Here is a 22,675-nt window from a genome sequence, read left to right as displayed (position 1 = left end):
CAGGCATAACATTTCATCCAATATTTTCTTGCTGCTTCTTTAGATTTCCCAGTATAATCTGATATTCTTCTAAAAGCAGTGATACTCCTTTACTATTGCATTTTGGTGTTGTTGTGTATATTTTTGTTTGTTCGTTTGTTTCCCCCCTTTCCCCTTCCTTTTCTGGGAAGTTAGTTCACCCTGTGCATTCCGTGCATTCTATAAGCTGAGCTCTTTTGAACTCATCAGTACATCTTCTCTGTGTAGGGAGTTTATTTTGCAGCTTTTTATTTTCATCCTATCATCTTGTCGTATCTCCCTCTTGAACTTCATCTGTCTAAATCTGATCCTAGGATAATGGTATAGATGTGTTGTTATGGGGGGAGGGAGGGGGCATTTAAAGGGTTAAGATTTTGTGAATATTTGACTGCACTTGTTGTATATCGTTTTTAAAAGTTTAATTTAAAAAAGAATGCAAAAAGAAGAAGAAGACTTCTCACTGGGAGAGTGATCCCTGCTCCTTTGCCATACTGGTAACACCTTTCTTTTTGAGCCGGCAGCCTTTATCACCTGGCTGCCCTACCTGGCCACAGGGCCAGCCCTGCCACTAGGCAAACTAGGTGATTGCCTAGGGCACCAGCCTTCTGGGGGCACCAAATTGGGTGACTCGGTGACGTTATCAGTAGAGGAGGGAGCGTCAGAAGTTAGCCTCGCCTAGGGTACCAGACAGTCTAGAGTTGGCCCTGCCCGGCCATTATAAGCAGTCAGGGTTTTTTTTTTTCCTTTGGGGACCCAAATGACTCGGGTTTTTGGACTGGCAAAAAACTGTGTTTATGGTAGTGATTTTTGTGGGTACGTTTGCAAGCGTTTGAAGTCAACGATCCCCTTTGTGTGTGGGTGTGTTTTACTGCCGTGGGGCTTAAATGAGGAGTGCAGAAAGAATCTCTCAGTAGAAAATGTGCCTTATACCCCAAATCGAAAATCTGGGTGGCATGCGTATAGCACATGCTTTGCTGATAAGTGAACGTTGTCGCTGCAGATTGCCAGCTACCCGGGAAAGCGGCACGGGATCAATACTCACGTGCCCCTGTGTGTGTTTGTTTTGCCAGGGCTTGGAACTTTCAAAACACAGCTCTTGCCTTCTGATTGTGCATTTAATGAGACAGGTGTCTTGTCAAATGTCGGGGGGTGGGGGGTCTATGTGGAAGAACAAGATGCTATTAAGACAATTGGGATGACCTTTTTCTGTTGGGAAAGTGTAAGTGGTTGCAGAGGATTGTTACGTTATAAGGTTTGTCTTTTGGTATGGTTTGCTAGGCTTTTTGATGAGCGGCTTGCTTGCTCACCTTTAATTAGCAAAACCTGCCTGCAGATGGCTGGGCAGGGAGGCTTTGTAAGCGAAACGGCCAAGTAGGTGGTTCTTTCAAAGCCATCAGTGTGCCCCAAACGAGTGCTAATGATAGGCTGATGTGACTTTTTGTGGGCTGTTTTCTTTTGCAAACTCATCTGCAAGTCCGTGTTCACATTTTTTGCATTTTGTTGCAGAGACACCAGCAGGATCAAGGGATCTGAGGCCACCAGCGGCTAACTCGTCCTGGGACATCGCCCAGAAAATAACCTTCCGTCATGTTTAACTTAATAAAAAAGGACCGAGAGGGGTCCAGAAGGGACAAGAAGGACAAGAAGGAGAAAAAGGAGCGGATGTCAGCGGCTGAGCTGAAGAGCCTGGAGGAGATGAGTATGCGCAGGGGCTTTTTCAATATCAATCGGGCCTCCAAGAGGGACCCCAAGAGCCGGCTGGAGATCTCCAACCCCATCCCCATTAAGGTGGCTAGCGGCTCGGACCTGCACCTGACTGACATCGACTCGGACAGCAATCGGGGTAGCGTGATCCTGGATTCAGGGCACCTCAGTACAGCCAGCTCCAGCGACGACCTCAAAGTGGACGACACCACCTTCAAGGGGTCTGTGCTGCAGCGGGCCGCCAAGTTTGGCTCGTTGGCCAAGCAGAACTCGCAGATCATTGTCAAGAGGTTCTCCTTCTCTCAGAAGAGCCGGGACGAAAGCACCTCCGAAACCTCCACGCCGTCCGAACACTCGGCCGCCCCTTCCCCGCAGGTGGAGACGCGGACGCTGGAGACTCAGCTCGCCAAGCAAGGTTTGCCACCGGGGCCTCTGAGGGCTCCGTTGGTGTCCTCCTCCCGAACCAGGTTGCCCGAGGTGGTCAGCAAAAGGTTCCCAGCCGAGCTGAAGCTCCCCATGGTGGTGCCCCCAGAGCCGCCGGTTCCCAGGCAGCTGGAGCTGCAGCGGCGCAACACAGGCGACTTTGGCTTCTCATTGCGCCGCACCACCATGTTGGACAGGACCGCAGATGGGCAGGTCTATAGGCGGGTGGTGCATTTCGCCGAGCCGGGTGCCGGCACCAAAGATCTGGCTCTGGGCTTGGTGCCGGGGGACCGACTGGTAGAGATCAACGGCCGTAACGTGGAGAATAAGTCCCGGGATGAGATCGTGGAGATGATCCGGCAGTCGGGGGAGACGGTGCGTCTTAAAGTGCAGCCGATCCTGGAGCTGAGCGAACTGAGTCGCTGCTGGCTGAGGAGTGGGGAGGGTCTTTGCAGAGCAGCCTTTGATGTAAGTACCTCCTTTACTCATGGGCAGGGCTGGGAATGTATGGGTCTGTTTCTGTCTGCAGCCAGGCCAGCAGGCCTGATTTCCCCCCGGAGGTCTTGTTGGGCTATATTTGTTCACAGTTTGACTGTATGAAAAAAAGCGCAGAGAGATACGCAACGATGTAAATTAGTAAACCGAGATGGCGTCCAGAAACCGAGGATGAGGCATGTGCAGATTTGCCCTCTGCATTTGTGGAAACCAAATCCTTGCTTTCTGTCTGTGCCTTCAGGCCAACGCGACGCCTGTATGGCACGATCTATCTGCAGCCGGGCCAGCGGGCCCGATTCCCCTCGGAGGTCTTGTTGGGCTATATTCGTTCACAGTTTTGACTGTATGCAAAAAAGCTGAGCTGGATACGTAACGATGTAAATTAGTAATAAACCAAGACGGTGGCCAGAAACTGGGGATGAGGCATGTGTGGATTTGCCCTCTACGTTTGTGGAAACCCAGTCCTTGCTTTCTGTCTGTGCCTCCAGGCCAGCAAGATGCCCGTACGACACGGTCTGATTCCATCGGTTGCTGTCGCCAGTAGTAGATAAGTTCATACGTAAGAAGGGAGGTTAGCTCTTTCATCCTTACGGGTATATGGAATGGGGACACGTCTTCCCAGTGCTGAAGTGCCAGGTGTTCGTACGCGGCGTAAAATAAAGTTTCTGTATCCCATCAGGCCAGTTGTGTCAATGAACCAGAGGCTGGTTTCTAAAACTCCGTGTATTTGGACCTATCCCTCCACCCAGAATAGAGTACTTCCTGCATTGTATGAAGAAGCAGAATTGTGACCACTTTGCTAGCAGTTGGGGGGAGGCTATTGAGCGTAGTCTTGGGTTGGGACAGGGGGAGAAGGAAAGGATGTCGGTTGGGTCCACGTGGGATGCAATATCTATCAAGAGCTGAGCAAGATCACTTCTTGTGACTGGGTGTGGCTTTGGTTCTGTGGAGGAGGGAAAGGCAGGGAATGCTTGCAAGTGCTTCAGGTCTGCAAAAAAGTGAATCTTTTTCTTCTGGGCAGGGCTTTTTTTGTAGCTGGAACTCCTTTGCCTATTAGGCCACACCCCCCCAGTGTAGCCAATCCTCCTGGAGCTTACAGTAGGCCCTGTACTAAGAGCCCTGTAAGCTCCAGGAGAATTGGCTACATCGGGGGAGTGTAGCCTAATAGGCAAGGAGTTCCTGCTACCAAAAAAGCCCTTCCGTGCCAGACTTTTCCAGCTTCGAGCAAATGCAGTTGAAGCTCAGGGTGATGTTCAGGATTCTTCTCTCCCTCAGTTTATCCTCACGAATAACCCTCCAAAGGAGGTTTGGCTGAGAGAAACCGAATGGTCAAGGGTCACCCCATGAGCCTTCATGGATCTTGGTCTCCCCCCCTCCCTTCCTGATAGGTTGCCAACTTGGGGATGGGAAATTTCTATTTATTTGTATGTTGCTCCATTAGATTTGTCACAAATTCTGGGCACTGTTGAGCTCAATAAAGGCCGAACACTGAAGGGACCTGTAAAGGAGGAGTAGTCTCTTCTCATACCGGAAGGGATCAGGGGTGGGGGAGGCCTTTATTTGGCTGTTGCTCAGGTGACTAAAGGCCAAGCGAAATATTCCTGTTGTTGTTACTATTATTACTGTTTTGATTTGGTAATTGCCCTATCTCAGCTTGTGCCAGGCTCCGTGCAATGTACAGTAAAGGCAGACAGCCGTCAGACAGATATAAATCTTGTTTGAATTTTAATGCTTTTTAAAATAAAAATTGAAAACGACCAAGTTAAAAAAAAGATCTCAGATGGCGTCCCGGAGGTTTGCATCCCAAATTCTGGACCACCCGGCCATTTTATGGGCAGGGGAGAAAGGAGACACGGATCAAAGTTGGGGCGGGGGAGGGAGAGGGCACCAGCCATGATAGCGAGCCATTGCTGTCCTCAACAGAAAGCCTGGCGGAACATCTTTGCCTTGCAGTTCCCTGTGGAATTGCATGAGGTCCCACAGAGCCCTGATGATATTAGGCAGAGAGTTCCACCAGGTCGGGGCCAGGACCGAAAAGGCCTTGGCCCTGGTCAAGGACAGCCAGACATCTTTAGGGCCCAGGGATCTCCAGTAAGTTGTTGTCTGTAGAGCTAAATAAGGTTATTGTTTTTAACAAGTTTGGCTCCAGTTCTCTGGAGCCAACTTGTGTTCCCAGCAGCCATATAGCAGAAGCCGGGAACAGGTGCTAAAAAAACGCAAGAACCCAGATGGGCTTGGAATGGTGTTGCAGGGGGAGGCTCCGCACAAGCCTACATAGAAACTACACAGAGGGAGGGGCTATTTCCCTGTCTTTGCTTCCCCAGGCAGTGTGTCTGTGCATAAAGAGCAGCAAAACTGGGAAAATCGTTTCTCCCCCACCCCCCCAAAAAATCTGGCCCTAAGAGATGGATGTTGGTTCCTAAAAACTTTATTTGGGGCACAGATGTGTGAAACTGTCTACCAAAGAGAGACTTTCGTTCTGTAAAACAGCTGTGCTGGATCCATAGAGGGGCGGGGAGAAGCTGGGTATGAAAAGCGCGCTAGTTGGCCACTTCTGTTGGGAAGGCAAAGAAGGGCCTTGTTCTGCGGTGCGTTTGGATGAACAAGGGGGAGTGAAATTGATCTAGAAGGAGCTCGTCCAAGAGATCTTTCAGGTCTCTCCCTTTCCTGAAATGCCAAACGCCACCCGATTAGATCTGAGCTCTGAGGAGCAGGAATGTCTAAATCCGTGTGCAGCAGCAGAGATAACGCTCACAACTGAAAGAGGACCTTTCGGGTTCTCAGCTCCAGACACTCAAGAAGCAGCCTGTCTGGCAGGCCAGAAGTGCCTTCTGTGTGTCTCACCCATCCAGAGGAAACCGGGGAAGAGGTTCAGTTCAGGCAACCCAGGAGATCTGGTTGAGCTGAGATTTGAATTGGGGTCTGGGCCTCCCACCATGTCCTCTTAAGCCTTTTCTCCATTGCTTAAATCAGGGGTGTCGAACTTGCAGTTCAGGGGCTGAATCAGGCCCCCGAGGGCTCCTATCAGACCCCCGAGCAATTGACTGTCATTTGCTTTCTTTCCCCTATATCTTGCTTCCTTCTGCATAACAGCTTGCTTTGCAAAGTTTGCTCAATTGCACAGGAGCTACAGAACAAAACCTCTGTTTTCTCCATTGGCTGAGGCTCCTCCCTTGGGGTGGAAGGGGGAGGAATAGTTTACTTTGCCAGGCTCGCTCAGTTGCACAGCAGAGCTACTGAGCCGAGCCTCTCTTCCTTCTGTTGGCTGAGACTCCCCCCCAATCCCCCGGGGAAGGAAGGAAAGAGCCGTAGCTTCCTTTGCCCAGTTCCCTGGATCCCGTGAGAAAAATATAAAGAAAGCATCTTTAAAAGCAATGAGTGCTAACATTTTAAGCGTGTTTTAAGTTTTTTAAAAATATATATTTTGGTTTGTCTGTGTTCTTTATAAAATTTATATCTCTGCTTCCTAATCTTAAATAGGTACACACCTGGCCTGGCCCGCCTCAGCTCAACAAGGTCTCATTTATGTCAGATCCGGCCCTCATAACAAATGAGTTCGACACTCCTGGCTTAAATATTTTGCAAAAGCTGAACAGTGCAACCCGAATGCCTTCTGTTGGTTTTTCCTCCCAGTAACCTATTTTGGGAAGAGGTCTCCCTGGAGCATAAAATGTATCACTGAGATGAAATTGCATATTTTAATAACACTCGTTCTGTCTAAGAAGTCCAAGGCACGAGGTGGAGCTTCGCGCTGTGGCTTCTCTCGGTCTAATTAGACCCTCCTTGCTGTTCAAGGCTGTGTTTTGGTGGGTGCGGGAAAAATTACCTTAATTAATTTCTGCTCCGTGCACCTCCTAGCAAACAAAGACACTCAGAAGTATTCTTTGCATTTTTTTTTTAAATTGTATTACCGCAAATTTTAGCCGCAAATTAGTTCTTGAATTGGTTTACGGCACTAAAAAGCATAGACAAATACCAGCTTAACAAAGAAGGTGTCATGGAGGGGGTTGGGAGTGAAGGGAGAAAATTTTAGGTGGGGGGCCCTGGGGGATAAAATTTTAGTGGGGGCGTGGGGCACAGAATGATATCACAAACTTAACAAACCTGGGCAGCCTGCTCCCCTGTTGAGCCATCATGGTGGAACATGGTGGAAAAACCTTAGCTTGAGACCCTGGAGAGCCGCTGCCAGTCTAAGTAGACAATACTGACTTTGATGGACTGAGGGTCTGATTCAGTAGAAGGCAGCTTCATATGTGAGAGGGATGGTGGCTCAGTGGTAGAGCATCTGCTTGGTAAGCAGAAGGTCCCAGGTTCAATCCCCAGCATCTCCAACTAAAAGGGTCCAGGCAAATAAGTGTGAAAAACCTCAGCTTGAGACCCTGGAGAGCCGCTGCCAATCTGAGTAGACAATACTGACTTTGATGGACTGAGGGTCTGATTCAGTAGAAGGCAGCTTCATATGTGAGAGGGATGGTGGCTCAGTGGTAGAGCATCTGCTTGGTAAGCAGAAGGTCCCAGGTTCAATCCCCGGCATCTCCAACTAAAAGGGTCCAGGCAAATAAGTGTGAGAAACCTCAGCTTGAGACCCTGGAGAGCCGCTGCCAGTCTGAGTAGACAATACTGACTTTGATGGACCAAGGGTCTGATTCAGTAGAAGGCAGCTTCATATGTTCAGATGTACTCCAAGAGTGTGTGCCGCCAGTGTGTTTATGAGCAGGGAAGGCGGCAGGAGAGTGAGAAAGCTGGCATGAGAGTCAGGAAGGCGGCGCTGCAGCGTGAGAGCAGGGAAGGCGGTGCGAGAACAATGGCAGCAAGCGACGGTGGAGGGTCCAGAAAGGTAAAACGGGAATGATTGGTGGGGTCTGGGCCCCCCGTAGCTACGGGCCTGGTTGGGAGTCAGTCAAAGAGGGACCAGCATGGGCTCCACCCTGAGGGCCTCGTCGATGAACATTGATAACTGTGAGCTGGTGTGTAACGAGGGGATGCCTGGCTGCTTGTTGCCCTCCTTGCTTGTGGCAGTGGGGAGCTGGTGGCTTGCAAAACTCCTGCAGTTTGGAGACTTCAGCAGGAAGGAGCGATTCAATGTCTATCTTCTTTACTCTGGCTCTTTCCCCCTTCTCATGTTCCAATAAACATCCTTCAAGGTACGGGTCTTCCTGTTGCAGCTGATATAGCCTTCAAAACATGAAGTTTCACTTGCTGCTTCAGGTTTTGCCGTGGCAAGTTTCCAGGTGCGGGGAGATCTGGCGTTTAGCCGTCGTTGATTTTTCCTACAAATCCGTGTGCCTGAAAACAGGAGCGCTGCCCCACCGAGGGATTGTGCGTGGTTGTGGGCCAGGCATCTTTTATAAATAGCCATAAAGACATTGAGCACCTGCAGAGAGGCCTAAGCAGTGGCCTAATGGGCAGATGACCCACATTCTCTTGGCTGTCCCCTGGCTAGTGACCGAGCTCACGCACATATAGCCGGTATACCTCAAAACCCCTGAAGTGCCTGGTTTCCGAGAACATCTGGCACGAAGCAAAACCTGCTGGTGCGTTTCTTTCTGGCATCCGATGCCAGATAAACTGCTGGGGAGGGATCCTCACATATAGTCAGGATGTTGAGAGGCAGGATTACAGAAGGTATAAGTAGAGATGTAACACCTGTAGAGATGTTAAAGTAGCGGCGGGGGGGGGCTGTTTTCTGAGATAAAACCACAACAGGTTTTTGCTGAAATGCCAATACACGCAGTAGTTCTTTCCTTATCAAATCTCAACCTATTTAACTCCATAAAATGCGTCATCGAAGTAAATAGCTTTTGACTGAAGAAGAAGAAGAAGATGATATTGGATTTACCGTATTTTTCGCTCCATAAGACGCACCTGAACATAAGACGCACCTAGTTTTTAGAGCCGTTTGTGTGAATTTAGAGGCATTTGTGTGAATTTTTTGCAGTATTCGCTTCTTAAGACGCACACACTTTTTCCTCCACCTTTTTTGGGGGGGAAAGTGAGTCTTATGGTGCAAAAAATACTGTATATCCCGCCCGCCACTCCGAAGAGTCTCAGAGCGGCTCACAGTCTCCTTTCCCTTCCTCCCCCACAACAGACACCCTGTGAGGTAGATGAAGATATTGGATTTATATCCCGCCCTCCACTCCGAAGAGTCTCAGAGCAGCTCACAGTCTCCTTTCCCTTCCTCCCCCACAACAGACACCCTGTGAGGTGGGTGGGGCTGGAGAGGGCTCTCACAGCAGCTGCCCTTTCAAGGACAACCTCTGCCAGAGCTACGGCTGACCCAAGGCCATGCTAGCAGGTGCAAGTGGAGGAGTGGGGAATCAAACCCGGTTCTCCCAGATAAGAGTCTGCACACTTAACCACTACACCAAACTGGCTCTCCTAAGGAAGGCGATGGCAAAACCACCCTGTGGAAAAAGTCTGCCGTGAAAATGTCAGGATGTGATGTCACCCCAGAGCCAGAAATGACTGGTGCTTGCACAGGGGACTACCTTGACCTTTAACTCTGCTTAGGACAGCACAGGTAGTTTCCTATAAGCACGGAGGGGCTGTGGCTCAGTGGTAGAGCATCTGCTTGGTATGCAGAAGGTCTCAGGCTCAATCCCCAGCGTTTCCAGTTAAAAGGATAAGGCAGTAGGTGGTGTGAAAGACCTCTGCGTGAGACTCTGGAGAGCCGCTGCCAATATGGGTAAACACTACAGACCTTGATGGACCTAGGGCCAGTTCAGGAGAAAGCAGCTTCATACATGTTCATGTAAAATGCCCAGTAGCTGAAAGAAAGAGAGAGCTGTAAACTTCTGCACTCTTTTAAATTTTATTTCATTAGTCCATGTGTCTCACTGAGACGATGGATTGCAGTTAGTTTAAAATGTGCAATAAAGCACTACATGCAATAAACAAGGGAATATAACACTAAAACTATGACCCTGTTCTCTTTATAGGAACGCCTTTCTGGAGGAAAGTCCATTTTACAAATTCTGTAGAACTATTAAAGTATGGCAGGCATGGAAACTCTCTCAGCAGCCCAGGCTCAAAGAGCTGAGAATCCCCAACTCGACTTGCAAATAGTGTCTGGATTTTACCGTCTAAGTTGGGGAACCAGGCCTCTAGTTATGGAACTACATTTTGAGCTGTTCAGAGGAAATTGTTTAGTGGAGGATTCCGTTCTGTCTTGTGAGCCCGCTTGTGCCCGATCCTTCTGTGGTCAGTGCATCATGGCCGTGGTTTGTGCTTTGGTAGCCTTATAGCTGGACTACTGCAGTGCTTTCAGTGCAGGGCTGCCCTTGAAACCTGTTCAGAATTTCCAGTTGGTGCAAGTGCGGAGGCTCACAGGTCTTGGCTGCGGCAGATTTGCTCTGAATCATTGGCAGTGGCTGCTAGTTAGTTTTGAGCCCTGTCAAGACCTTGTCTTCCCATTCAACAGTCAGGGCGTCTCCCCTGCACTCCTCCTATCAACATTCAAGGCTTTGCTCTGTCTCCCTTCGTGTGTGGACCAGAGATCTCCCTCAGTTGTGGCTTCATCCCTAGGGCCCTGGGAGATATGCCAGGCTCTGCTATAGGTTTTAATAACACTTACGAAGCACTTCATAAATGGTATGGCTCAGTTGTTCCTTGTGGGCTCATGCTTTCTCGCTGCGTCTGGCTTGCTGGGGAGTGACTCATGGGAGCGGAGTTTTCTGGATCGCTCGGGGGAGCCTCCAAGGCACCAGGAGGTCCCGGAGAGGCGAACGTGCCAGTGCCGACATCTGCAGCGTTTGCAAAGTCCTGCTCGGCTCTCGCACGCTTTTGTTGTTCCTCTGGCGGTGGTTTTGCCCGTGGCCTTTTTTTGTTTTCTAAAAGCTGGCAGCTGACAGCGGGCAGCACCTGCCTCAGCCGGCTGATGAAGTCAGCCGTTCCGGAACAATGCCCGGCACTCGGGAGAGCAGCACCCCTCCCCTCTGCCCCCTGTGAATGAGGCAGCGCTGCCGAGGGCCCAGGCTGTTGTTGCGCTGAGTGACCCAGGAGGAGCGGAGACTCCCCACGCCTCACAAAGGCGGCCACGCCAGGCTTGTCTCCCCCCCCCCCCACTTTCTGTGCTGCGCAATAGAGGGCAACAGACGTCCCATTGTGCTCTGGGCCTTGGGCAGGGAATGGGCGTTTTTTCCCCTTGTGCTCATGTTGACTCCCATTGACAATGGGAACTTCCAGTATTAACTGTGCTCTGAGAGCTGTTGGCACTTTGCTGTGTTGGGGTGTGGAGAGATTCATTCATGCCCCAGCTGGATGACCAACATCCAAGATTCTCCATACGCATATGGAGCAGAGGTCCATCAGTGGCTATCAGCCACAGCTTATTGTTGGCACTCTCTGTTTGGGGCAATGATGCTCTGTATTCTTGGTGCTGGGGGGTGGGCACAGTGGGAGGGCTTCTAGTGTCCTGGCCCTACTGGTGGACTTCCTGATGGCACTTGGGGTTTTTTGGCCACTGTGTGACACAGAGTGTTGGACTGGATGGGCTATTGGCCTGATCCAACATGGTTTCTCTTATGTTCTTATTCTCAGAGGTCACTGAGCTTCCTTCCTCATGCCCTCTTGGGAAGTTTATTCCTGTTTGTTTATTTTCTACTTACGTTATTGATAGTCTGCCTTTCTCACTGGGCCTCAAGGCGGATTACAAGAGCGAGTCAAGGGATCGGCAGACGGGACACTCAGGACACAGCGCGACGGGATTAGGGTTGTAGAACCAACCAGAAATCTAGAAACAGAACCGAAGGCAAAGCATAAATATAAACACGACTCATTAAATGCTGCAGAGTTACATAGTAGGATCCTGCCTCCTCAAGGTTAAGCACAGTAGTATAGTATAGTGCAGGGATGGCCAGACTTGCTTAATGTAAGAGCCACATAGAATAAATATCAGATGTTTGAGAGCCTAAAGACAGGGAGGGAGGGAGGGAGGGAGGGAGGAAGGAAGGAAGGAAGGAAGGAAGGAAGGAAGGAAGGAAGGAAGGAAGGAATCAATCATTAGAGGGTTCCTCACAAGGGGTTCGTCACAAGGTGGTGGGCTCTCCTTCTTTGGAGCTTTTTAAACAGAGGCTTGATGGCCATCTGATAGCAATCAGGATCTTGTAAATTTAGGGGAAGATATTTGTGAGTTTCCTGCATTGTGCAGGGGGTTGGACTTCGATGATCCTGGAGGTACCTTCCAACTCTGTGATTCTATGAAGGAAGGAAGGAAAATAGATAAGAGAGGTAGGGGGCAGTAGAAAGAAAGCAACTTTAACTTTAAACACATTCTCCAAGCCGGCCAACAAGGCTGTGGGGGCTTCGGGAGCCTCATAATATATGTAAAAGAGCCGCATGTCGCTCCCAAGTCACAGTTTGGCCACCCCGCTATAGCGTATAGTAGTATAAGTACAGTGGGATATACTAGTATATCCCTTCATGACCATTTTTCTGTCTCCCCCCCCCCCTTACCCACCTAGTTCTTTCCACAATATCCATGTTTGTAAAACGGGAGGTTTTGGGGTGGTTCTCGCTCTTATCTTCCGCAAGCCAAACGCTGTGGTCTGGTAGCCTTGTCCTCTGCTTCTAAAAGTTTGTGGACTGGCTTTGATCAATTAGGCACTTTGTTCCTGTTCAGATGCGCTCTTTGCAAGCCAGAGCCGGGCCTTTGGGACAGACTTCAGGATCTGAGACTTGTTCCCTCCCGCTTGCTGTTCTAACACCGTCTTGGGACAGCCTCGCCTTGTTCTATTGCATGTGCCGGCCAGACACGAATCCGGGACACATGTGTCGCTGTGTGCTCCGTTAGCGTTAGAGCCTCTTGAAATCCGATAGGCCGAGAGAGCAACGTGTGCAGGGTTCCATAATCTGCTTGGAGCATGATCCTTGCGGGCTGCTGGGTGGCTGGAGAAGAAACCAGACCTGCCTTTCATCTCCGGTTGAGCTCAAGCGGTTTCAGTTCCCTTTATTGGTGAAACTGTGTCTTCCGATGTCTGCCCGGGAGTGCGTTACCCAGTCTCTGGCTGGCTTAGTCACCATTCCTAATCAGTGAGTCTGAAGTCTGTAATGACTTCCTGGCTTCGATCCAGCTCTTGTCTTGGTAAATTTGCTGCTGTGCCCAGTGACCTGAAATGTGTTTCCTACCCTGATGGGCGAATTAGGAAGCCAGCTCTGCTCCAGATAGTTGTTCTTTGATTGTTAAAGCAGCAGACGTGTGTAAAGGTCTCTGGGAATCCCACTGTCACCCAAAGCGCTGACAGACCTACCTGGCTGATGGAAAAGGGGACAGATTCACTCTTTTCCAGTACTAATCAACTCTGGTTTATCCAGAAATCCACTCTATATTTCTCTGCGATGTTCCATGTTTGCCAGATTGCCGGGGGTGCGAAAAGATTTCCCTCCTGGCCTTGTAAGGCAAAGGAATGTGTGGCGCTGTGTCTTTTTGGGGTTTTTTTAAAGTTATTTCGTTAGAAAAAAGAAACAGAAAAAAGAGCAAGAAGGGGAGGGGGAACTCAAAATCCAGCAACTGGCAAAAAGGGAAGATATGAACAACAGATTTAAAGTTGAAACAAACAAAGTGAATCCAACCAAGATGGAGGTTCTGTGGTCTAGGGGGCGGGCGGGCAGGAAGCAGGGCTGAGGCATCAGCTTCCCACCCTTGATGGTGCACCACTAACACTGGTGCAAACCATTGGGAGTTTGGCCACGGTCTTGGACATCTTGGGCAAGTGGCTCAGTGGTAGAGCATCTGCTTGGGAAGCAGGAGGTCCCAGGTTCAATCCCCGGCATCTCCAAAAAAGGGTCCAGGCAAAGAGGTGTGAAAAACCTCAGCTTGAGACCCTGGAGAGCCGCTGCCAGTCTAAGTAGACAACACTGACTTTGATGGACCAAGGGTCTGATTCAGTATAAGGCAGCTTCATATGTTCATCCATGGAGGTCCAGCTCATGAATGTTGCCAAGCCTGCATTTTTCCACCTGTGCCAAGCACGGCAACCGGCCCTTCTTCCTGCCTTGCCCTCACCTGGCCACAGTAATCCATGCAATGGTGACCTCCAGGCAGGATTACTGTAATTTGCTTGCCCTTGAGACTGATCCTGGAAACTCCAGCTGATCCAGAATGCAGTGGCGCGAGTCCTGATGGGAACTTCAGGGATAGCACGTATGCGACCTACGCTGTGTCAACTGCACTGACTTCCAGTGGAGTACTGGGTCAGGTTCAAGGTTTGGCTATTGACCTTCAAGGCCCCGAGCGGTCTGGGATCTCTGTAACTTCAGGACCGCCTCCCCGAGTATGTCCCCTGGTGAGCGTTATGCTCCACCGATAACTTGCTGGTGATCCGGCTGTCCTTGACCAGGGCCAGGACCTTTTCAGCCTTGGCCCCTGTCTGGTGGAACTTTTTGCCAAATAACGTCTGTTCCCAGTAGGACATCCGATGCAGTTCCACAGGACTTGTAAGGCAGAGATGTTCTGCCAGGCCTTTGGTTGAGGACAGTGACGGGTGCCATCCTGGCTGGTGCTCCCTCCCCCTCCCCCTTTTCCCTCCCTTTCTTCCCTTTCCATTTTTTCCAACTATGTTTTCCCTTATCTCTTCCAGGAAGTGGCGATACAGACTGGAACAGGGGTTCATTGCTCAGAGCCCTGAGTATTTAGGGACAGAGCAGTTCACAAATCAAAATTATAAATAAATGTAAAATACATAAATATAAAATTAAAATACATTTTAAATAAAAGTTAAATGTAAATATAATAGTGGTGGCAGATCTACACGTACGTTTCTATAGCAGATTTCCAAATATCCATGCATAATTGTTGCCTATATGCCAATCGTTCGTATGTTGATAAAGTTGTAACGTCCTCTAGCCGCTGAGTTGCGGGAGGTGAGCATTTATCTCTCCAGTGTTGTAATGTAGAGAGCCAGTCTGGTGTAGTGCTTAAGTGCGCTGACTCTTATCTGGGAGAACCGGGTTTGATTCCCCACAACTCCACTTGCACCTGCTGGAGTGGCCTTGGGTTAGCCATAGCTCTGGCAGAGGTTGTCCTTGAAAGGGCAGCTGCTGGGAGAGCCTTCTCAGCCCCACCCACCTCACAGGGTGTCTGTTGTGGGAGGAGAAGATATAGGAGATTGTAAGCCTCTCTGATTCAGAGAGAAGGGCGGGGTATAAATCTGCAGTCTTTTTCTTCTAATACAGGTCTTTAAGCTGTAATGTGGGCTCTGTGTCTTTAAGAGCACCATAGCTGTAGGCCTGCAGCTGATTTTGCCTTTGGTTTTGAGCCCCTTGCTGCTTGTTTAAGCAAAAGGGCTTCCTTTCCTTCCCCGTAATGGGCTTGCCTGCAGCTGCAAAGACCTTGCCTGGGATCTCCTTCAGCCCCGCTATCCAATAAAGGGATCAAGAGGCAAGGGCAGCCAAATAGCCTGGCCCATCCGTGCCACCTGCCCGCAGGTTGCAACCTGTCCTCTGCTTAGCCTAATGGGCTCTGACTTGGCATTTGCATCCCTGTTATTCCTGCCTTCCGCAGAGGACTGGGAAATTAATGAGCTTTCAGGCCGCAGGTGCTCTCCTGCTCCTCTTTCCCAGCAAGAATGGTGGCAGGTGAGGTTGGGACTTATTTTTCTGCTTCCACAGCTGCCGAGGGGAAGGGCATTTGCAAGGGAATGGCTTAGCTGTAGCCGGAATATGGTGGAGCTGCCTCTGACTGGGTCTTAGTTGATTTGGTGATGGGTTCAACCTAGTTTGATGGCACATTCTCTGGACAGACCGGCCGCTGCTTTTGGATCAGGAGAAGCCAAGGTTGCGGCGGGGGTCCCTCTCCAACACAGAGGAGCCTTCTGTGACAGCACTGGCCATGTGGTAGAGAGGTGCTTGGGTGCTCGACTACATCGCCTGGCCATGATCGTGGAGAAGCTCACCAAGGAGTTTGCAGCTCAAGGGACTCGTCTTTTGACCCTCGAGGGGCAGTTGGCCTCCCTAGAAGATGCATTGGAGAGATTCTTGTCTACCGAGAGAGAGAGCCGTCGCCAGATAGCTCGAGACTTGACAGCCCTGGGAGGCAATGAAGGGTGAGCTAAGTGCTCGTGGGGGGTTGCGTAACTTCGTCTTTGTCTCACTGTGGAAGGCTTTTGACAGATTCCCCGTGGCTAAATGGGAGAATCCCCATTTGTGAACGTCCCAGGTCAGCATGAATAACGGGGGAGTCGGAGTTGCCGCTGTGAGTTGGCACTGAGCATTTTGATCGTCATGCATACCGATACAAGAGCCCATAAGCAGTTTGCCCTGGTGCTTCACCCCATCTCTCCCAGAGCTTTCTCATCGGGCTTGCAGCGTCCCCTGCACACTTCATGTTTTCTTTCTTGGTGGTGGCCCTCAGCTGCCTTCAGTTCACCCTTAAGTTTCCCTCCATCACAGTGTGGGCCCGCCTTTCCTTCAAGCACCCGCACTCCCAAACCCAGTTTCTCACAGCGCAAGACTTGCTTGCTGCCGGATGCTTTCCCTCTAGAAATGAGGGCCTTCCTGGACAACAAAGCAACGGCGGATTTCATCCCCTGCACTGGTCTCAGTTCAGCACCAGGAGTGCAATTTTCCACCCCAACAACACAGGCAGAGAGTTTTGTTTCGGCAGAACAGCCCCTCAAATGTTTTTGTGGCTCGCTGAGCCAGAGCATCTTTCTGTTTCGGCTTTTAGAGCAATGCTCTCTGAACCCCGGTAGCAGTCGCTAAACACGGTCTTCGTGTCGGCAAACTCGGATCCTGGAAGCAGAATCGATTCTGCAAAGGCTACGCAATCAGATGTCCTTAACTGTATCCTTCATTCCAGGCGTAGCGTCCGGACTGCCATTGTCTTTTGCCGGCAAATCTGCACAACTCCCTGAACCGACGTCGAGGAGAAAACCTTGAAAGAGGAATGGTTAGCGGAATATCTGCACCGGAGCACAGTCTGTGTCCCCGATTTGATACTGGAGTCGCAGAACTGGATGTGGAGGAGGCAAAGGGAGGTGGGGTGTTTTGTGTGGAGCATTGACAATAAAGCCCAAAGAAGCAATTGTCTGGAATGTTCAGATGGGAAAAGGATCCTGGCGGTAGTACGATATATAGATCTGATTATCATGGTTCTCATGGCAAGCTGGGAGCCAGGATGCCATTCTGGATGCCTAGATCTGATTATAAGTGGCTCTCATGGCAAGCCAGGATGAGAGCCAGTTTGGAGTAGTGGTTAAGTGTGCGGACTCTTATCTGGGAGAACCGGGTTTGATTCCCCACTCCTCCACTTGCACCTGCTGGAATGGCCTTGGGTCAGCCATAGCTCTGGCAGAGGTTGTCCTTGAAAGGGCAGCTGCCATGAGAGCCCTCTCAGCCCCACCCCCCTCACTTCACAGGGTTTCTGTTGTGGGGGAAAGAAGATAAAGGAGTTTGTGAGCCGCTCTGAGACTCTTGAGATTCGGAGTGGAGGGCGGGATATAAATCCAATATCGTCTTCTTCCCAACAATTCCATGCTGGCCCATTGGCTTCCAAGCTTCTTAATTGACAGGTCTAGAGCCCCGTGGCGCAGAGTGTTAAAGCTGCAGTACTGCAGTCCTAAGCTCTGCTCACGATCTGAGTTCGATCCCCAGCGGAAGCTGGGTTTTCAGGTAGCCGGCTCGAGGTTGACTCAGCCTTCCATCCTTCCGAGGTTGGTAAAAGGAGTGCCCAGCTTGCTGAGGGGAAAGTGTAGATGACCAGGGAAGGCAATGGCAAACCACCCCGTAAAAAGTCTGCCGTGAAAACACTGTGAAAGCAGCGTCACCCCAAAGTCGGAAACGACTGGTGCTTGCACAGGGGACCTTGCCTTTCCTAGATCTTGGGGATGGGGGTGGGGGGACCCTTTGCACCGCTTAACACAGAAGGCCGCCTGGGCTGAGGAATCCACCAGCTGCCGGGCAGATCTCAGTTTCCTGTTGTTGTGCAATAGACTCGGCTGCAAGGGAGGAGCCTTTCCCATACCTGGGGAGGAAAGAAGGCAGCCCCATGTTACATGATTCCTTGAGAAATCGGGACAGAGGTGAAGGCGTGTGTGTGTGTGTGTGTGTTCCTTGCAGGTAATAAATTGCTCCAGCCAGGTTTCCTGCGGGGGCTGAGGAGAGGGGTTGCTTTATGCTTTAGAGTGGCACTGGGGGGTTTAAAGGACCGTGTCTCCTTCCATTTTCAAAGGAAGTCATTGAGGACAGAACCACTAGCGGTGGGGCAGGGGTCTCCTCCACCAGGTCCAGCTGCTTGGTGCAGTTGTGTATGCTGCACTAGGACCCAGGGAGCCCAGGTTTAAATCTCCACTCCATCTCAGAAGCCTGACGGGTGACCTAGGGCAAGTCGCTTGTTCTCTGACCCCCCCCCCCCCGCCCCCACCTCACAAGGTTTTGAGGTCTACACAGACGAGAGAAGAACAAGGTCTTAAGGTGCATTGAGTCCCTGTCGGGAAGAAAAAGCAAGGCATAAATATCTAAATGAAATATTTATGGTCCTGCTTTTGGAAGAATAAGGGATTGGTTTTGCAAATTAAGAAGGGAAATATACAGGGCTTTTTTTCTAGCAGGAACTCCTTTGCATATTAGGCCACACACCCCTGATGTAGCCAGTCCTCCTGGAGCTGACAGCAGGCCCTGTACTACAAACCCTGTAAGCTCTTTGGAGGATTGGCTACATCAGGGAGGTGTGGCCTGATATGCAAAGGAGTTCCCGCTACAAAGAAAGCCCTGGGTATATATAAATAAAACTGCATAGATATTGAGTCTCTTGGAGCCATGTCTCCCCACCCCACACACACTTGGGAAGCCTGTCTCAGTTTGGAACAAGCCTTTTAGGGTTTCCAGACCCTTGTTACCCTGAGCCTGTCTCGGCGGGGAGGGTGGGATACAAATAAAAGTTATTATTATTGTTATTATTATGTGAGGGGTTATGGGGGAATGAAGGTACATTATTTGGCATTCTGTTCTCCAGCCACCTTGCTTGCTTCCAGCTTACTTATCTCTGAAGATGCCCCCCGTTCAGCTCTGTTTCTTCCCCCTTTCACTCAAACCTTTCCCATGAACTGGAATGGATGGTTGTGAAGTCACCATGGAGGTGACTGTCCCAGTCCAGTAGGGAAAGTGTAGAAATCCTCATGGCACCTGTATTGCTCAGTACATGATCATGGAAGAAAATGGAAGTCAGGCATTACTGATTATCAATCACAGAAGTGTATTTGTAGCCACCGGCTGGGAAACTGAGAGATGGGTGCTGGTCTCTTTCTCAAATTTGGGTAGAGCAGTGTCTGACTTCACGTTTCTGGCTATGCGATGGGTTCAGCCAGGCTTGTTACCCAAATCAAGAACATGCATTGGGCCCTTAATATGCAAAGCGTCCTATACGCATGTAGGGATGGACAAACTTTCCGGGGTAGCTATTTTGGGGTCAAAGTGTGGTGTATATCTGAGTCCCAATTTGATACAGCAGCCCAATTAAGAAGAGGAGGAGGAGGAGGAGAGAATCTCAAGAACAAATAATCTTTATTCCCATAGCAAGATAAAATGCAAGGGAGAGAGAGAACAGACTGTGTTGCAATATAGTAATGTAATGGTAGCAATGCTATCCTTGGTTGTTGCCTGATTGAGGGGCGTGGGGAAATAAAGAATGAAAAGGGGGGGGGGAATCTGTCGCCTTGTTCTGAAGAAAGGAATCTCTCAGGCTGTGATCCAGGGCAGAAGAATCTGTTGAGGAAAAAAAAATATACTGAAACTAGCTAAGAAGCTGAGGATCCAAAATGGAGGGACTTAGTAACCTAGCAGATGTTTGAGCAAAAGGGTGACGATCCGGGAAGCAAGCCAGTCGCCAGGTTGGAGAAGCGGGCTCGGGCGCAGGACTGACTGGAGTCCTTACAGGTCTCGGAGCGACAGAGATAAGGATGTGCCTTGGGGTTATAGCTGGAGTGTGGGGTAGGGAACACGGGGAGCGGCACTGGAATGTCAGCGTTGGGGGAAATGAGTTACCCAGATGGTGGGCCAACAAAGGCTGAACAGTAGCTTAATGACATTTCCCTCGCTTCAGGATTTAATTATCAGGGCAGGCTAAATGGAAAGGAGAGTCGTATAGCCTGAGGATATTTTCTAGCAAACTTGAGTCAATCCTCTGGGGTCTGAGGGAGCTTCTGGAGGCTGAGGACAGAAGGCCTTTGATCGTTTTGCTCTTTGGAGGATTCTGTAGTGTCCAGGGAGAATTCCTGCTGGTTCAGAGCCCCCCATCTTGATATCAGACTGGATTGTTTTATCCAAGCTTCTAGTGGCTTAGAGCGTCTTTTGGGGGAGCATGAACAGAGCTTTTCTTGTAGCAGGAACTCCTTTGCATATTAGGCCACACCTCCCTGATGTAGCCAATCCTCCAAGAGCTTACAGGGTTCTTCTTACGAGGCCTGCTCTTGGAGGATTGGCTGCACAGGGGTGTGTGGCTTAATATGCAAAGGAGTTTCTGCTACGAAAAAAGCCCCGAGCATGAATATCAGGGTCCCCATATTGGGGGGGGGGCAGTTTGACTTGCTCCAGGCTTGCTAGGCCTTTTTGCAGTTCTGCATCAGTGGAATATGTAACCTAGAACATATGAACATATGCGATCTGAAGCGAAACCAGAGTATTCATATGTGAAGCTGCCTTATACTGAATCAGATCCTCAGTCCATCAAAATCAGTATTGTCTACTCAGACTGGCAGCGGCTCTCCAGGGTCTCAAGCTGAGGTTTTTCACACCTACTTACCTGGACCCTTTTGAGTTGGCGATGCCGGGGATTGGACCTGGGACCTTCTGCTTACCAAGCAGATGCTCTACCACTGAGCTACCGTCCCTCTCCGTAGCCAGCCAGTGGTAGAAGTAACTTAAATGCCCTTTGGGGTGGCTCAAAGACGAAGGAGGGAGGTGCCACTTTCTTGTGGCACCCTGTTCGAGTTTACTCCCCCCCCCCCCCCGCAGCCTTCTGTGGGTAGCGTGGAATATCCACGGTGGCTGAATTGCCCCTTGGTGAAGATTCTCTGGATTGTTCATTGTGAAGCCCCTGATGAGCTTCTAGGGGCCTATTCCAGATTTGACAAGTGCTGTGTTCTACCTGCATATTTTGTTTCTGGAAATTGATTAGGGATGAGATTGAATTTCAGCAGCTGGCTGGTTCAGCTCCACCAGGGGTGGCCAAACTGTGGCTCGGGAACAACACGTGGCTCTTTCACTGACCAGCTTGAAGAAGCCATTTATCTTTCAATCACTTCTCCAAGCCAAGTCAGCTGGCAGCTTGGAGAATCCATTTAAAGTTGTTTTCTTTCTACCTCTGTCTCCCTCCCTCCCCATCTCCCTCCCTCCTTTCCTTTTTTGCTCTCAACGTCTTGACGTTCACGGCTTGCAGATCTCAAATGTCCGATGTTTATCCTATGCAGCTCTCGCATTAAGCAAGTTTGGCCCCCCACTGTCCCCACTTGGATTTTGTTTCTCCCTTGTGTGGAGTGAACCTGGGGATCTTTGTTTTTGCACCGACTACCCTTTCCTCAAGCTGGATTTTCCCCGTCAAAAACAATGCATTTTTTGGAACGTCGTATCCATTGCATGCAATTTCTGCGAAAGAAACAAAAGGCTTATTCACGAGGCAAAACAAAGTGAAAGATGGTGGGGTTGGATTTCACCAGATTTTCTGCTCGGTTTCTGTTTCTCACTGCAGCCCTTGTGCTGCATGGCTGTGGCCTATGTAGGTCTCATGATTCCTGGAACAGCTTCTTCAGGCTGCGGTCAAAAGGGGGATTTCCAAAGAAGAGGGCATCCAGAGAAGTTGATGAGTAGTGTATCGAGGAGAAGGAAAGGAAATACTTCTTGATGCAAAGAGTGATTTAAAAATGTAGACTCTGTCGCTGAAGGGCATAGCAATGGCCCAAACATTAGTCAGCTTTAAAAAGGTGGTTAGACAGATTCATGGAGGACAGGTCTGTAAGCGGCTACGAGTCTGGGTGACTAAAGGGAACTTCCAAGTTCAGAGATACTTAGCCTCTGAATCTCAGAGCCAGGAGGCAACACCAGGGGAAGGCCTCAGACTCTCTGCCCTGGCGTCGGCCCTCCAGAGGAACCGGTCGGCCACTGTGTGGAGCGGGATGGTGGACTAGATGGACCCTCACTAGTCGGATCCAGCGGGGCTCTTCTGATGTTCTTGCGTGTGTACCTGCGTGAAGTGAACTGGAACCAGTCCTGCCTTTAGTGGCAGGTAGGGAGGGGAAAGCAAATTGAATATATGAACAAGGAGGTTATATACATCACTGTGTGTTTAATACGTCAGGTTGTTTTTCCATTGCTCAGTAGAGCAGCTGTCACTCAGCAATGGTTTGCTGCCCTGACCGGGATAGCCCAGGCAAGCCCAATTTCATCAGATTTCGGAAGCTGAGCAGGGTCAACTCTGGCAGGTACTTGGGTGGGAGATCTTGGAATACCAGCAGTCAGGAGGGCAGGGGCAGGCTTGATTCAGCCACCTCCCAGAATTTCCTCCAGGCCCGCAGTATGGGCCAGTCACCAGGGGTCACCATGACTTCCAGGTGCGCGCACACACACACACAATACAATAATTCCATAAAGGTTTGCTGTCCCATGCTGCAAAGTCTCCCACCCTAGCTAAACCAGTTTGAAAGCGTTGCTACTCTGCCGTTTTCGCTCACTGGCATCTTCAAGTGTTTCTCTGCTGGCAGAAGGAAAGTTATGAAGCAGCTCCCATCAGTGCCGGATTAAACCCGGTGGAGGCCCCTAGGCAGTCGAAATTTTGTGGGGAGGCCTCGCAGATTATTTCAGTCTGAATGCCCATCCCACCACCCATGGCCCCCGCCACAGTCCCTTTTACTAAGCTGCAGGGGAGAGGCAGAGAGAGGCAAACTTGGCAACACCACCAGCAGCAGCCTCACCAGGCAAGTTGGGCAAAGAGCAGCTCAGTCACTGGCTGAGCATGCGGGCTGGGAGGGCTGCAAGCAGGGGGGAAAGCAGGCCCTGGGCCCCTAAAGGCATGGGGGCTCATAGGCCAGTGTCTACTTGGCCTACT

At 50.2% G+C, this 22,675-nt stretch overlaps 1 protein-coding gene across 1 annotated transcript in view; it reads left to right on the top strand.

Annotated features, from left to right (window-relative positions):
• Positions 1–22,675, top strand: part of MYO18A (myosin XVIIIA) — a 188,749-nt gene that overhangs the window by 10,513 nt on the left and 155,561 nt on the right. The window contains exon 2 of the mRNA XM_060259597.1: positions 1,527–2,613. Coding sequence (XP_060115580.1) covers positions 1,606–2,613 — 1,008 coding nt within the window. The 5' untranslated portion in view covers positions 1,527–1,605. The remainder of the gene's footprint in view (positions 1–1,526; positions 2,614–22,675) is intronic.

Source organism: Heteronotia binoei, chromosome 18 (genome assembly GCF_032191835.1).
Source record: "Heteronotia binoei isolate CCM8104 ecotype False Entrance Well chromosome 18, APGP_CSIRO_Hbin_v1, whole genome shotgun sequence".
Lineage (NCBI taxonomy): Eukaryota > Metazoa > Chordata > Lepidosauria > Squamata > Gekkonidae > Heteronotia > Heteronotia binoei.
This window is presented reverse-complemented; position numbering and strand designations above follow the sequence as displayed.